This window comes from Aspergillus pseudodeflectus (genome assembly GCF_044049435.1).
Source record: "Aspergillus pseudodeflectus strain CBS 756.74 chromosome Unknown BJX68scaffold_30, whole genome shotgun sequence".
Taxonomy (NCBI): domain Eukaryota; kingdom Fungi; phylum Ascomycota; class Eurotiomycetes; order Eurotiales; family Aspergillaceae; genus Aspergillus; species Aspergillus pseudodeflectus.
The window spans coordinates 341,611-355,355 of record NW_027263806.1 but is presented as its reverse complement, the minus strand read 5'-3'; the positions used below and the strand labels follow the sequence as shown (position 1 = coordinate 355,355).

The 13,745-nt window shown below is 53.5% G+C and overlaps 6 protein-coding genes and 1 non-coding gene across 7 annotated transcripts; 2 read left to right on the top strand and 5 right to left on the bottom strand.

The window, feature by feature from the left end:
- Positions 1-434: 434 nt before the first annotated feature.
- On the bottom strand, positions 435-3,634 carry BJX68DRAFT_268421 (uncharacterized protein; the record flags this gene model as incomplete). Its single annotated transcript, XM_071046093.1, has 3 exons — positions 435-1,503; positions 1,562-1,813; positions 1,872-3,634. The coding sequence occupies 3 exons, from the start codon at positions 3,632-3,634 to the stop codon at positions 435-437; spliced, it is 3,084 nt and encodes a 1,027-aa protein (XP_070897569.1).
- Positions 3,635-4,099: 465 nt separating this feature from the next.
- BJX68DRAFT_268420 (uncharacterized protein) lies at positions 4,100-4,604 on the bottom strand (the record flags this gene model as incomplete). Its single annotated transcript, XM_071046092.1, has 2 exons — positions 4,100-4,247; positions 4,390-4,604. 2 exons carry the CDS (start codon positions 4,602-4,604, stop codon positions 4,100-4,102), a joined length of 363 nt encoding a protein of 120 aa, XP_070897568.1.
- Positions 4,605-5,428: 824 nt separating this feature from the next.
- On the bottom strand, positions 5,429-7,316 carry BJX68DRAFT_276961 (cytochrome P450; the record flags this gene model as incomplete). The annotated part of the gene is made up of 5 exons (XM_071048243.1): positions 5,429-5,855; positions 5,916-6,127; positions 6,181-6,232; positions 6,313-7,103; positions 7,257-7,316. 5 exons carry the CDS (start codon positions 7,314-7,316, stop codon positions 5,429-5,431), a joined length of 1,542 nt encoding a protein of 513 aa, XP_070897567.1.
- Positions 7,317-8,238: 922 nt separating this feature from the next.
- On the bottom strand, positions 8,239-9,453 carry BJX68DRAFT_240241 (uncharacterized protein). Its single transcript, XM_071040657.1, has one exon. The coding sequence runs from the start codon at positions 9,416-9,418 to the stop codon at positions 8,756-8,758; it is 663 nt and encodes a 220-aa protein (XP_070897566.1). The 5' UTR covers positions 9,419-9,453; the 3' UTR covers positions 8,239-8,755.
- Positions 9,454-9,745: 292 nt separating this feature from the next.
- BJX68DRAFT_240239 (alkene reductase) lies at positions 9,746-11,189 on the bottom strand. Its single transcript, XM_071040656.1, has one exon. It carries the CDS (start codon positions 11,175-11,177, stop codon positions 10,179-10,181), a length of 999 nt encoding a protein of 332 aa, XP_070897565.1. The 5' UTR covers positions 11,178-11,189; the 3' UTR covers positions 9,746-10,178.
- Positions 11,190-11,757: 568 nt separating this feature from the next.
- Positions 11,758-13,099, top strand: BJX68DRAFT_276958 (zinc-dependent alcohol dehydrogenase family protein; the record flags this gene model as incomplete). The annotated part of the gene is made up of 4 exons (XM_071048242.1): positions 11,758-11,964; positions 12,027-12,046; positions 12,109-12,505; positions 12,570-13,099. The coding sequence occupies exons 1-4, from the start codon at positions 11,841-11,843 to the stop codon at positions 13,097-13,099; spliced, it is 1,071 nt and encodes a 356-aa protein (XP_070897564.1). The 5' UTR covers positions 11,758-11,840.
- A 269-nt stretch (positions 13,100-13,368) lies between these two features.
- BJX68DRAFT_t113 lies at positions 13,369-13,459 on the top strand. Its single transcript has one exon. It is a non-coding gene; the product is annotated as a tRNA-Arg (tRNA).
- The last annotated feature ends 286 nt before the right edge of the window (positions 13,460-13,745 follow it).

Below are 13,745 nucleotides of genomic sequence, written 5' to 3'. Positions count from 1 at the left end.
CAAGCTTCGATCCTGCCGAGGAGGCCTGAGTCTATGTCCCCGACAGCAACAAAAATATAGTTGCTTGACAAGAGTTGCTCGATTGTAGCTTACCTGTCTTTTAAAATCCAAGTCCGACTGTCCGAATGATAGGAGAGTTCGGCGATGGTCTCCTTCTGCAGCGTCGTATTAGCCCCTGCCCCTGCTGTTCATGTCTAGCCACGGATGCTGCGCACATTGTTGCCGGGCATTGGCCTTGATTCGTGTATCACTGGATTCCGCTTGGGTACGAGCAATGGGAGCAAAAAAGGTTCCAGAAGCAGAATGGATGATAGGGGAAGAAGGGTATCAATTGAAAGTAGAAATGGAAACTTTGTGCAGTACCCGAGCCAATCTGTCCGGTCCATGAACAGGATTCTCGAACAGTGGACTCCGGTCGAGCAGATTAGCCTGCATTATCGCCGCTTGCAAGTAGATGGGAACTCTCCCACACCGTCCGCGTCAAGGTCAAGATCGATGAATGATCGTTTCTTGGGAATGACTGGCGCTGTTGCTTCGAGTGGAGGATGGAGTCGGTTTGGTGCCTGCTTGTTGCCCTGCAGGGGCCCAGAGAGCGTTGGCGGCTGGCTGCCGGTCTGCACCGGGTCTAAAGGTGTCCCAGCGGACGGGTCGGCGACACAAGCACAGATGTCCTGGTATGCATGATCGCCAAGAGTGTCACGAAGCAAGACCTTCCGGTTCAGAGTCTCCAGCTTGTCACGCTGCTTTGCTACGCGCTCCATCCAGCTATCCCGCTGGGCCAAGGCCTCGCCATGAGTCTTCATAATCCGAAGGGTATGCGGGGTGCCATCACGGATAGTGTAGAAAAGGAAGTGTTGGGAAAGCTTGGTCTCGATGTGAAGTCTTCGCCGCTCTATCATGCGAAACTCCTTCTGGCGCTCGATTGGGTGCTCGACGAAGCGGCGGAGTTCGGCGCAGTCCAGACAGCAGCCTGGTTTCAGGTTGGGAAGGGACTGTCGCCAGTCTTGTGGGAGTGGGGGACAGGGGCCGGCGGATGGAGTTAGGTAGAACTTGACGAGGCGGATGACGAACGCTCCTTCTTCGCTTCCTGCAGCTGCGGAGAAGTCGCTCTGGTGCTTTTCCCGAAGGTTCTCGCATAGTATCCTGACAAGCCTAGTTGTGAATAGTGGAAAGATATCGTGGTCTCTCTGAATCCCGTTGATTTTTCTTTCCAGGGTAGTGAGGACTTCAGCCATATCGAGACCCATTTCACGGGATTGTTCGATTAACCATGAGATGTGGGTTCCGTCGATGAATTGTTCTCGTTTGTAGGGTTGTGGGTGTTGCGAAAACCGGCAAGCGAATGCAGAGAAATCTTGTAGTATGGCAGGGACGAGGCTCTTGTACACGGCAGGGAAAGTCGGAAACCTAGCAGACCCTTCCTGGTGCTCTCTGCGGAGAAGTGTGACGAATGGGATGATGAAGCAGGTCTTTGATGCCATTCTTTTTGCAAATGGCACTACCCTGGCTGGTTGTCAGCAAGTCTGCGGCTACATTCCATGTTAAATTCAGGGTCTGGTACCTGGCGTCAAAAAATGACTCAGGGAAGTGCGGTACAGCAACTGCAAGGTCCAGTCCTTCAGCTGTTCCCAGGTAGGCCGGGTCTTCCTGCTCCAATCTGCAGAATAGCATGTCGAGACTACGCCCATACCATTCCATCGCCTTGTCCGGCGTATGTTGGACTGAAGGATCTGTCCAAGTTGATCGCATTCGAGCAAGTGACCCAAGTTGCCCCACTGGACTGCTTGATAGCAACGACCATAAGTGGTCAATCCTGCGTCACTGCGGTTAACGTCGCGGGATTCAACAAAGAGGACCGATTGTCAACTTACACGGGTTGTACACGTTCGATGCCTTGGGTAAAGATTACCTTGCCGAAGCGGACAGCCCACGCCTCCGCTAGCTCCCTGTCCGAATCCAAACACCGCTTCACTGCTTCAAAGTTGCCTAGATCAAGAGCAACCCAGACGACGTCGTGGATCAGCCCCTCGAGCCATTCTCGGTTTGCGACCACGATACTGCATAGTTCGCTTAGTTGCCTGCGGATTGTCTGGTCTTCTGGATTGGCGAGGAACGCCTGGTAAAATTCACCCCATAAGGGCTTGATGTTGTAGATAAGCCGATCATCTGGTGGTTTTCCTGCCGCGTCAAGCAGGAATGGAAGATAAAAGGAAGCTGGCATGACGATAGCAATTGTATGGGTGAAAGTCTGAGCCGCCGCTCTAGGACCAGCGTCAGTCATTTGCAGCGGTACGTCTTCATCAGGCGCACCGGCGAGTCCCATATCAACGTCATACGCGCAAAAAACTGTTTTGGTTTCCAGCGCCGTGATGAGAACTCTGTCGTCCACGCCAGTGATGTGATATAGCTCAGACCGTCGAAAGACTATGGGCTCAATATTATTGAACTCGCCCTCCGCCAGGCGGCGCTTAGGAGAACGCAAATTCACAGGTCCCTCTATGTGTTGCGGCATATTCGCAAGTAAAACGCGGCAGTTGCTTGAATGGCACGCCATTCGGAGCTTGGTCACCTGGCGTTTATCCTGGCCGATAAGGGCATTAAACCCAAGGTCAGCGGTGGGGTACCAATCTTTCAGTTGGTGAAATAGCGCCGGCAGACGAGGTCCGCTTGTTGACTCTAATGCCCGCGAGAACCAAAGTTTTGGCGGTACGCCCTCGGTTTGGAATGACGTGGTCTCTCCCTCCGCCCAGTTCGCCCAAGAGCTAAGAAGATCCGTAAGAGAGGTTGCAGCGCCTGCATGCTGGTAATGCAAGCTCATGAAAGTGGGTCTGTGGACTAGCTTGTAGGTGAGAATGAGCTGGTACCCCGAAGTTACTGGCGTCCCGACAGGCTTCGCGAAGGCAGACCAGGCGGCGAGTGAGAACGCACAAGTATCTGAGCCGATAATAGAAGGACTGAATATTTGGGACTTGCCACGGTACGAGACAACAATGTCGCCTCCTTTATGCTCCGAGGGGAGACATATAGCCATCGTGCCGAACACCGATTCTGGCGTTTGCTGGCGTTGGTCCGGCACAAAGGATGATCCGGGTGTAATAAGCATACAGTTGTCCAACTGAATATCGACATTCGGTCGAGATTCATCGTCAAGCACGTTTTTCAGTAACACGTCCTTTAACAGTCTAGCCTGCAAGTCCCATCGGGGATTGCGGAGTCGAAACTGTCCGGCATTGAGCACGCAGGCTCTAGGGGCAGTTTCTTGGCTGAGAGATCCTCCAGCCAGCGAGGTTCCATGGCACAATTTGGCCATGGCATCCGCCACGAGGGGGCTGATCGGGACACCAACCGGACCGAGTCCGGGGATTTCAAGCCCGGGGTTTAGGACAACGTCTTTGCTAGAAGTCGCGAATAAGTGGGGTGGTGCGCGTTTTCCATCCATCAACACTCTGAAGCCCGTCCGGAGCATATCGGCTGATTCAAGAGGGTGCCGGGTGGAGTGCCAGCCTTGGTGCTGTGGCGTAGTCGCTGTAGTGCTTGGGTTCGCTGCAGGGACGCTCCATACTGAGTCCTGCGGCTGTTCCGCCTTGATTTGTATCTCTTGTGGCGAATGCAATGGACCGGCAGATGGAGCCATGATGACAGAGACGTACGTAGAAGCCTAGAAGCTTTCCTCGACTGCCGAGTTTGGTGGTGTCGTCGCAACCTCGGGACGACGCGTGAAACGCGCGAGGCGCGACTTGTGGTCACGTGCTCAAATTCCTGCCTTGCGAGTGAGGCATCACCTCTCCCCACGAAACACTTATTGGAACTCTGCTCCGTTCATCGAAGTTGTCGGAATAAAGAATAGAGCTTGGGCAGGTCAGCACGGTATATCCAAGCGCTTGAGCACTTTTGGGTCCTTGAGGGCGTTGATCAACACGCCCTTAACCTTATGTATATATGTTCTCCGGCCCCAGCGTCGTAGATTGAAATATTCAACATGGCTTGCACTATTCAACATCTCTATTGGGTCGACATGAGCCCACGACCTTCCTTGCCACAGCGTACACTCTCATGTCAGCAACAGATTGCTTCCCAACAATCCCAGAACAGTCTGCGCCTACGCCCAAAGCTCGCAGGGAAGCGACCCACAGCAGTACCCATGATGTGCATCAAGGGCACCCGCAAAATCAATATTATGGCATCCGTCATTCGTCCGCCAAAGATAAGCCTCGAAGCCGTAGCCTCCGGGACTGGTTTCGACGAAACTGGATACGTAGTTAGCACCAAGTCTCAAAGTAATTGCCCGGGGCGGTTTCCTCCGAGACTTCGGTCACCTGAAGCACATCGCATGGAAATATGTAGGTAAGGAGGGAGGGAGGAGAGGAGGCTGTGGAGGCTGAGACTTACAAAACGGCGCAATGGCCCTTATCCGGGGTACAGCCGTTGAACCCGCCGTAAAAGGTGGCTTGCCACGTCGATCCGGTGGTATAGTCGGTGAGGTAGATAAGCTGGCGGATTCCATTGCCCGGGTCAAAGTAGCCCGAGGCAGCCATAGAACCATGCCATGCTGCTGCCTGGCTGACGAAGAAGGCAATGGTGCTTAGCAGGAAGGAGATCTTCATGTTCTCGAATGTAGTATAACAGAGGAATATCTCCGGTGTGAGGGGTTGATACACCGTGCCCAGGTGGCAGTTTTATACTGTTAGCGTTGGAGAGAGGCTGTGGGTGTCCGCTCACTCAAGCTGGGAATATCGCATGTATCTTATGTGCGTCCGCGCCTATTCCGCTAGCGCCCTGTCGTGGGACACTGGAGACATCAGAATCGATTGTGGAGAAACAGGGAGGGATACTCACCCACCCAGTGTTGAGCCCGTTTCCCCTATCAATGTGGTGTGTAACGATCCGTGCCATTCACATAGCGGGTCAGAAAGCAAGATATGTAGTCGACACCCAAAGAACGATTCATTTGAGAAATAATCACCTTGAAAGTCTCATTAAATGATGATTTTGCCACCTTAGTATCAATCTACCTGGGTACAAGCGGGGCTGATGCGCTCCTCCCTGCGGGCTAGCGGTCTGCTGAGAAAGCCTTGTTATTCTTGAACCACTCTTGTAGCTCGACTCACTTATATGTGATGTAGAAGAAATGGGTATGAGGCTTGTGGGGCAGAAAAACCTGTGGCTGCTGAGAATCAATCTCCCTGGGCCTCGCTATACTACTGATGGCACACACTCTATGCAATCCCTGGCCTTCGAAGAGCATGAAAATGAACCAGTATTGTATCAAGAAGTCCTTTTCCTACTCGCCAACATCTACTTCGTTCATCTATGCTTTCAACACAAGATAAGAGACTCATACCGACCGCAACAACGTCATCGCCGACAGAGATGAAAGGCGATTTCTAGCCCTCATTTACAGGCCTTGTGGCCTTGGTACACCTCGCTATCAAACACAATCATACCCAAGAACGGATGCAACCCTCATAACCGCGCCACCCCTCGGCTTCGCAGAAAACGACGACTCCTGGAAAGCCAAATCACCCAGGCGTAGATCCAAATCCGTGTACAAGACACTAGGCTCGGCCCTGGGCTGCAGCCCAACACACTCAAACTCAAAGCTCCGCACAGTAAGTAGCAGGATAATGCGTAGTTCTTGCATTGCCAAGTCCCGGCCCATGCACGCCCGCGGGCCTCGCTCAAATGGTCGCCAGGCATTCAGAGGGATCGCGGTCGAAGGGTCCATGAAGCGTTCGGGGTTGAAGGTCGCGGGGCTTTGGAATATTTCTGCATCATAGTGGATGGTGTGTGTGCATGGGATGATCATTTGGTTTGGTGTTGGGTAGGTCTGCCCCTGGTACTCTAAAGCAGGAATCCTGTTTTGGTCGTTTAACGAGGAAATTCGTTGTGATTGGGATCGAAAGGGGCTGGCTTACCCTGACTTGGCCGATCGGACTCCGAACCCCACAGGGAACAGTCGCAGTGTCTCTTTGATAACAGCAGTTGTATAACGTAGCTCGCTGAGTTTATCAGGGCTCTGTTTGAGCGTATGCTGGGTGGTCTGTAAACCGGTCCCGAATACCCGGTCGTGCTCCTCCCGGAGTTTCTGCATCACTGTGGGATGCGTAGAGAGGAGGATGTAAATGAACTATGACCGTCAGCTATGTCGAATGCTTGCAGGTGCATCAAAGAGGGATTTACGCATAATGTATCTGTTGTGGTTCCGTAAGCGCCGAGTAGAAGGCCCTTGAGGCTGCACAGTTGTTAGCCGAGGAAAGGAGCAGGGTAAGAAAATGGTACACCATGTCCGACCTCGAAAAGAGGAATCCTTACTTTTCAACAATTGTCTGGGCAACTGCAGGTGTCAGGGTATCCGGAGCCTGCCCGCCATTTTCCATTGGCAATAAGCCAATAAGGATGTGATCCAGGACACTCATTGTACTCTTCCCCAGCCCTTCCTTGTCGCGACCCTCCGCGGAATCCCTTCTAATCATCTCTATGTGCCGCTCATTCGCAAGTGGCTCAAGGAACGCGTCGATGCGCCGAGCAGCTGCTCTCTGTTTCCACCAGAGGAACACCTTCCTAAAGGGATTCCCCGGTTGCACCTGCGTCAGAATCTTCGCATACTCCAAAATGACCGCAAAGTCTGCAAGAAGTCGCTCATTCGCTTCGTCAGAGACACTCACACCAAAGATAACCTTGCTGCTCATCCTGAACACAAGCTGGGCGGCTACGTCTTCCATGGCGAATGCCTGGCCACTGGCGGCGTGGCGCGATAGGGTCGCATGGAACACAGACATGGTCTGGTCTGCGATGACCGGGACCATGCGCTTTAGCGCCGAAGGGCGGAACGCTGGCGCTATCATATTATGCAGCGCCTTCCAGGGCTGCCCATTGACCGCGGCGATCATGGTCTTGCCTATAAGTGCCGAGACGAAGCCGGTGGCGACATCGTGCACTGGGTAGTCTTCGACTGTTGTAATGAGGGCTGCGGTCTCTGGTGAGATGAGAACGAGTTGTGATGGCGCGAATGGCCAGAGGTCGAGGTAGAATAACTCCTTGAGCTGGTATCGCTGCGCAATCTCGGTGTAATATGCGGCGGGTGCAGTGTTGTCCGGGAAAAGCTTGATCACCTCGTTGAAGAGTTTTAGGTGGCCCCATATCAGGCTATGGGGAGGCTTCGGCTGGGTTTTTCGTGATCGTTGTTAGCAACGTTGGTGGCTTAGGAGCGAAGGGGCGCAAACCAGATCTCTGTAGAATCGGCGATGCCGAATCACCTTGATTCCAAACAAGATGAGCCCGGCGGCTGGGAGCAGGATATAGTGCGAGAGAATCATTGAGATGGTTGGTACTGTGCCATCTTCAATCTCCCTGGGGCTCTCAAGCTACTTTTAAAGGGCCCCGCAGGGCAACTCGTACTAGAGATCAAACATCGTATGTAACCGACCCCTGCGGTAACCTTCGGCGGTCGCGCCTTAAAGCGAGTGGAATCTAGTGGACGGTAGCGGAGGCTAGCGGTCCGGCATTCTTGGTGTCTACGACGGCCTGACCCAATCAAACGCAGAGCCATGGCGATTGGGGTGTATTGTGTTTCTCTGATTGATTGTGTCGCCCTTTAGCTTATCGTCCCTGCGTGCGAAGAACGGCTTCTGCCGATCGAAAAGAAGAGCGGCTGCAATCATCAGAAACCCGCAGTCTGTATGGCGCGAATCAAGGCTACTCAAGCCTCTTCCAATTACGTGGCCGGAATTTTTCAATCCACTTGCTTGGGATTCAAAGCTCCGTAATAAAGTCTCTCCCAAGAACACTTGTCAGCCATGCAATGGTCTCCCAGACAGAAGCCCTGTTCCTTCCTTGGCCCCGGATACGCACAGAAGAGGTATATGCAGCAGCCACTCCGCTGCCTGGGAACTCGCGTTCCAGCTTGTTATGTCGACTACTTGCACGGCCTTCGGCTGGAACCTCTCCTGGAGGCCTGGCACTCTTCAGCCCGGACATCATTATGGACCTAATCAACACGGCCACTATGGTGATGCGGTATGCGAACCCCCTAAACACTACGCCGAAGTAACTATTCCGTCCTTGGCGCTGATGCCCTAGACCGGTCATCTCTTTATTTTACTCCATCAGGGGCCATTTTTAAGAATATAAATAAGTGCTGCCAGCTCGCGGCAAGAATATTTCGCACCATCTTTGCTACTGCAAATACCGTCACACTACAGGCTATGCCACTGCCAACCATGACAGCAAGAACAACAACACCGGGACGAGCAAGATTCCTATTTCTCTATGACGACATTGAGCTCCCAAAGTCTTCGCTATCCAAGATCTGTCCTGGCTACAGCATGCGCCGGAGGCGCACGTATGGATCCGCTTCACTGCCACCGCAGCTTCAGTATTCGATGAGAGCGATTGGACTTCGTTTATTCTAACCCCCATGCCAGTTCTGACTGCTCTAGACCCGGATGAGCTTCCCGTTCCCAAGGATAGCTGGGCGTATCTTACGTGGCTGAGGGATGTTTCTCGCGGGTTTGTGCATTCTTAGTAGTCGCGCTCGGTCTCTCCTGCCAGTCAAATAAAAAATAGACGTACGGATTCCCTGAGTTCATGCACGTCGAATCTTCCACCAGAATCGCCTGGGTGCTGGGGCCTGCCCTTCCGCCGTCAGGCTCTGCAACAACGAGACTGCCCGGGTGGATCTTGGTTCTGGCCCCCAAAATCGCTCTACCGGGCGACTTTATGCGCGGCGAGGTACACAATCCAGCTAATCAGCCCATTAGAGCTCCCGGTCAACATTGTTCTCCCCCGCCTTGTTCGTCCCCTCCTCCTCCTTCTTCTTCTTCGTCCCATCCACAATGTCAAACTGCTTCTTCCAAACCGTCAACGTAAACGTCGGCCCGCAGTAAAACTCCTCATCGAACCGCTCCTCCCGTCCAATCTTCATGTACCCCTCAATCGGCCCCCATCGCTCATTAGCGCCCCACTTGTCGTCGAGTTTCAGGCACGCGGTTCCTGTTCCAAGTGTCCACGAGCTACCCTTGCCATTGGCGCCAAACAGGGTGTCACCTTCTTCGATCGCTGCGTCGATTTCTGCCGGCGTATGTGTGTCGAAGTAGTTCTTGACCGCGCCGCGCACGGCATCGCGTTGCGTCCGGGAGAGGCGGTTTAGATCGGCTGTTCGATATTCGTACTTGAAGCCATTCGTCGAACCGACGAGCTGGGTGCGGTCTTTCTTTGAGAGGATCTGGGTGAGTGTTGTTGGGAGAGGAGGTGCCGGGATGTTGATAGCGGGGATTCTCTCGTGGATGAACGATAAGACTCGTGGTGCGACGGCGGTGTTGAGCTCGTAGTCCGAGTCCGACGAGGCCCAGCCCATGTACCCGCCGATCAAGGCGCCGACCAAGACGAGCGCGTAGGTGATTGCTTTCTCGAGGGGCATGGTTGCGGTTGTGATGGTGCAGAAGAGAGTTTGAGCGATTAACTTGGGAAACAACAGAAAGAATGGAAGTGACGAGGGTTTTAAACAATCGTCATCGAGTCCCACAGGGCTGTGTGTGCTGTTCCAACTGGCTCGCTCGCCCTGGCAGGTGCCCCGGGGGCCCACTTGGCATGCTAAGCCTCGACGCCCCGGCACACCAAGATTCGGAATGCTCGGCACTGGAGCCTGGCGGGTGCATGATTCAGGCTGGGGCTGTGTTGGGGCTGAAACTAAAAACATCAGACCGCCCCTTGTTCATCTCGCTCTACTCCATTTTACTGGCGAGATGGCCAAATGCACTGGGCTGACTGGCCTCCCCCCAGAGATTATCCTTGAAACCGCCAGGTGTCTGGACATCTCCAGCCTCAACTCGTTATCGCAAACAACAAGGACATTCCATGCGATCCTGCCATCTCATCTATACACCCGCGGAGCGTCACAAGTCGGAAAGACATCAACACCACTAATCTCAGCAGTCGCAAAGGGCCACAATTCCGTCGTCGAAAAATTACTGAACAAAAGGGGCCGACCCAACATCAATCGCCAATTCAACCACTGCGTTCCACAAGGCCGTCCATTGCTTCGTGCTCCTACGCGCGTCTTGAACTCTGAGCGGCGGCACTGGCTTCAAACTCTTAAACACCAGGACAGTCCAAAATGATATTGGGTGATACCCCAGCGTAGCAGCTTCCTTTAGAGTACACCACAGAGGCAACACATTCTAGAAACCACCCCCCTTCTTCTGCAAAAATTCATCACTAAACGGAAAATCCGCAAACCCCTCCAACGCCCTCGGGGTATAGAACCACTCCCTCCGATACGGCGTCAGTGGAACCCCCTGGCTAATCCTGAAAACCAGATCCGGATTCGAGGTAAAAGGCCTCCCAATGACAACAACGATGTTCTTCCTCTCACCAACTTCCTCATCAAGGAATCTTTTAGCGGACTCGGTATCGTACCCGCCAGCAACGAGGATGGGGCCATCCCATAGCTTAAAGGCAAAGTCTAGCCCTTCCTCGACGGGCGCGTCCACATCCTCGAACCCATGTACGCGCGAGTTAACCAGATGCAAATACGCCAAGGGACCCAGAGCCGCGACTTCCCGTATGACATGCGAAAACTGCGGAATGGGATCGGCCATGCGCATCCCCTGCACGCGACTCCAGGGACTAAGCCTCAGTGCCGTCCTCTCAGGCCCAACGGCGCGCGCAACGGCTTGGACAACTTCAACCGCGAACCGAGATCGATTCTCGATAGACCCGCCATAGGCATCATCCCGGACATTGCACGTATCCTGCAGGAACTGGTCAACCAGATACCCATACGCCCCGTGGATTTCGACGGCGTCGAAACCGGCACGGATCGCATTCTTCGCAGCAACTGCGAACTCGTTCACAGTCCGCTGGATCTCATCAATCGTCATAGCCCTCGGAACGAGATGCTCGGCATCCTGCGCAATAGCACTCGAACTCAGAACCTCCACCCCTTCTTTAGGGACAATTTCAGGATCAACAGCCCGCCCAGCAGCGAGAAGCTGACAAACAATAAAGCTCCCCCGCGCATGCACTGCATCCGTGACCTTCCTCCACGCAGCTACCTGCTCTTCATTGTATATCCCCGGTCCATTATTGAAACCAATTTGGCCCGCCGAGATGAACGATGCTTCGGCGATGAGCAGTGTCCCTGGGACGGAGGCGCGCTGGCTGTAGTAGGTGGCCATGGCGGGCGTGGGGATGTGGCTGTCGTCGGCGCGGTACCGGCTCATAGGGGCCATGGCGATGCGGTGGGTAAGGGGCATTGTGCCGATTCTGAGGGGGGTGAAGAGGTTGGACATTTTGGTTAGGGGGTTGGTTGGTTGCGACCAGAGAGATGGCAGGGGTGAGTTGATGATCGGTTTTGAATCTGTTACTGGATCTGTGCTTTATATAGTGCCAGTACTTCATACTCTTGAAAGCGATCTAGATTTGGACAGAACATGAGCCCTACTCTTACAAATGAGATAAATCGCTCTAGGACAATTCCGCCATGCTTCTCCATTCTTCTCTAGCTTCCTCCGGACTTTCATAACAAATCACCCTGATACTCGCCAACAGCACGCTTTGAAATCCTCTTGTCTGGAGTGACGCGCAGAATGGCCGTGGATTGTCTCCGAATCTCCACTTCACTGAAGCCTGGAGGCTGATCAAGCAGTGGTTAATATGCGTGTCCATTATTAATTCGTATATCCGGGGCATCCCACACCGGATTATCCCACATCAGAGCCTCCCACAGGCCCTCCCACATGCACTGACGTACCTACACTTCCACCCCGTCAGTTATAAATCCAGCCCTCGTCTCATCCCATTCACCTTCATCTCATCAATTTCTTACTTTTCAGATTGTCATGGCTCTCGATATCCCGAAAACAACCAAGCAGTGGACCGTCGAGGGCTTTGAGGGGCCCTCCTCCCTAAAGTTCAGCGAGGGGCCTGTTCCCACGCTCAAGGACAATGAAGTCCTGGTTCAGAGTTAGTCGACCCTAGACCTTTCCTTGCAATTGTGCATGGAAATAACCATCTCCTGTATCTAGTCAAGGGCGCCACTCTCAACGTACGTTAGCGTCCCCATATAGACCCCAGAGTCCCCAAACTGACCCCTTTCAAATGTTCTAGCCCCGCGACCTCCTAATAACCCAAGGACAATACCCCTGGACCGTAAAACCAAGTATAATCCCCGGCTCCGACGGCGCAGGCATCGTCCTCGCAACCGGTCCCTCCGTCACACGGTTCAACCCGGGCGACCGGGTAATCACGACGCTAAACCAGAGGCACATCTCCGGGTCATTGACGAAAGACATCGCCCTGGACTATGGAACCGGGGCCTCGCTTGACGGGGCGTTTCGGGAGGTCGGCGCGTTTGATGAACAGGCTCTTTTGTCGATGCCGAGTCAGTTGAGTTTTGTCGAGGCGGCAGCGTTAACGTGTGCGGGCGTGACGGCGTGGAATGCGCTTTTTGGCGGGGGGAGGAAAATCGTACGTGATGGAGCTTGGGTGCTTACGCAGGGGACTGGTATGTATACTTGTCCTATCCTATCCTGTGATATCTAGACTCGGAACACTAACGCGAGACTCAGGCAGCGTCAGCCTGTTCGCGCTCCAATTCGCCAAAGCCGCTGGCGCCCGCGTCATCGCAACCACAAGCTCTCCATCCAAAATCCCCCTCCTGCAATCGCTCGGCGCAGAGCACGTCATCAATTACCGCGAAACGCCCAACTGGGGCGCATACGCAAAAGAACTCACCGGCGGGACTGGCGTCGATCTCGTCGTAGAAGTCGCGGGCCCGACGACACTACGACAAAGCGCGGAGAGTGTCAAGCTCGATGGGCAGATTAGCGTCGCTGGGTTTATTGGTGGTCAGGGGAACGGGGACGGCAGTGCGCAGACGTCGGTGCCGAGTTTGTTGGAGACGTGGTTGAATCTGTATACGGTGAGGGGCGTTTGGGTGGGGAGTCGCGAGCAGATGGAGGAGATGTGTCGGGCTGTGGAGGCGAGTGGGATCAGGCCTGTGATTGATGAGAGGGTTTTTAAGCTGGAGGAGTTGAAGGAGGCGTATGAATACTTGGCTGAGGGGCGCAATGTGGGCAAGATTGGGATGGAGGTTTGATCATGTTGATGCCGACCTCGCTCATCTCAGTCAACGTTATTCTTATCTCAGCAACACCATCATTCCGAGCGTTCAGACGCCCACCAGGTCTCCAAAAGCACAATTGACAGCTCACAAGCGGTACAAAGTGACTTTTCAAGGAAACATCACATTGGTCAGTTGTATAGTAGCACAAGTACCTTCTCAGTGTAGCGCAGACGAAACGACGATTATGCGATAAGTTAACTCTTCCTGATAGTGCTACTACCGACAGCAGTATTAGTAATCCCGGCCGGGTGGCCTAATGGTAAGGCGTTTGATTTCGGCGGTGAGAAGACCTCAAGCCTCAAAAGATTGCGTGTTCGAGTCGCGCCTCGGTCGATTCTTTTTGCTGCTCAGAGCGCCAGAACACCAAGGTATTTTTTTATTGCTTGGCCATTAGGCAACTGGGGAGACAAAAAAGGGTGTTTTGTTGAAGGCTTTTCTGATAAATCTTATTTGCCTTGTGCGATTTGTCGAATTTTGAGATAGTTCCCCTGGTGGTGGTGATACAATATATATATCGACCAGCGCTATTTGAGGAATGAAATCACGCCCGAACAAGAGGCCCAAAGACTCTATCTACTCTTTAGGGCGCAAGCTTCTCGACATAAAACCCATGGCCTCA

What these genes read in the sequence shown, in the direction of transcription:
- BJX68DRAFT_240241 (XM_071040657.1), bottom strand. Translation starts at nt 9,418, where the DNA reads ATGCCCCTCGAGAAAGCAATCACCTACGCGCTCGTCTTGGTCGGCGCC.
- BJX68DRAFT_240239 (XM_071040656.1), bottom strand. Translation starts at nt 11,177, where the DNA reads ATGGCCACCTACTACAGCCAGCGCGCCTCCGTCCCAGGGACACTGCTC.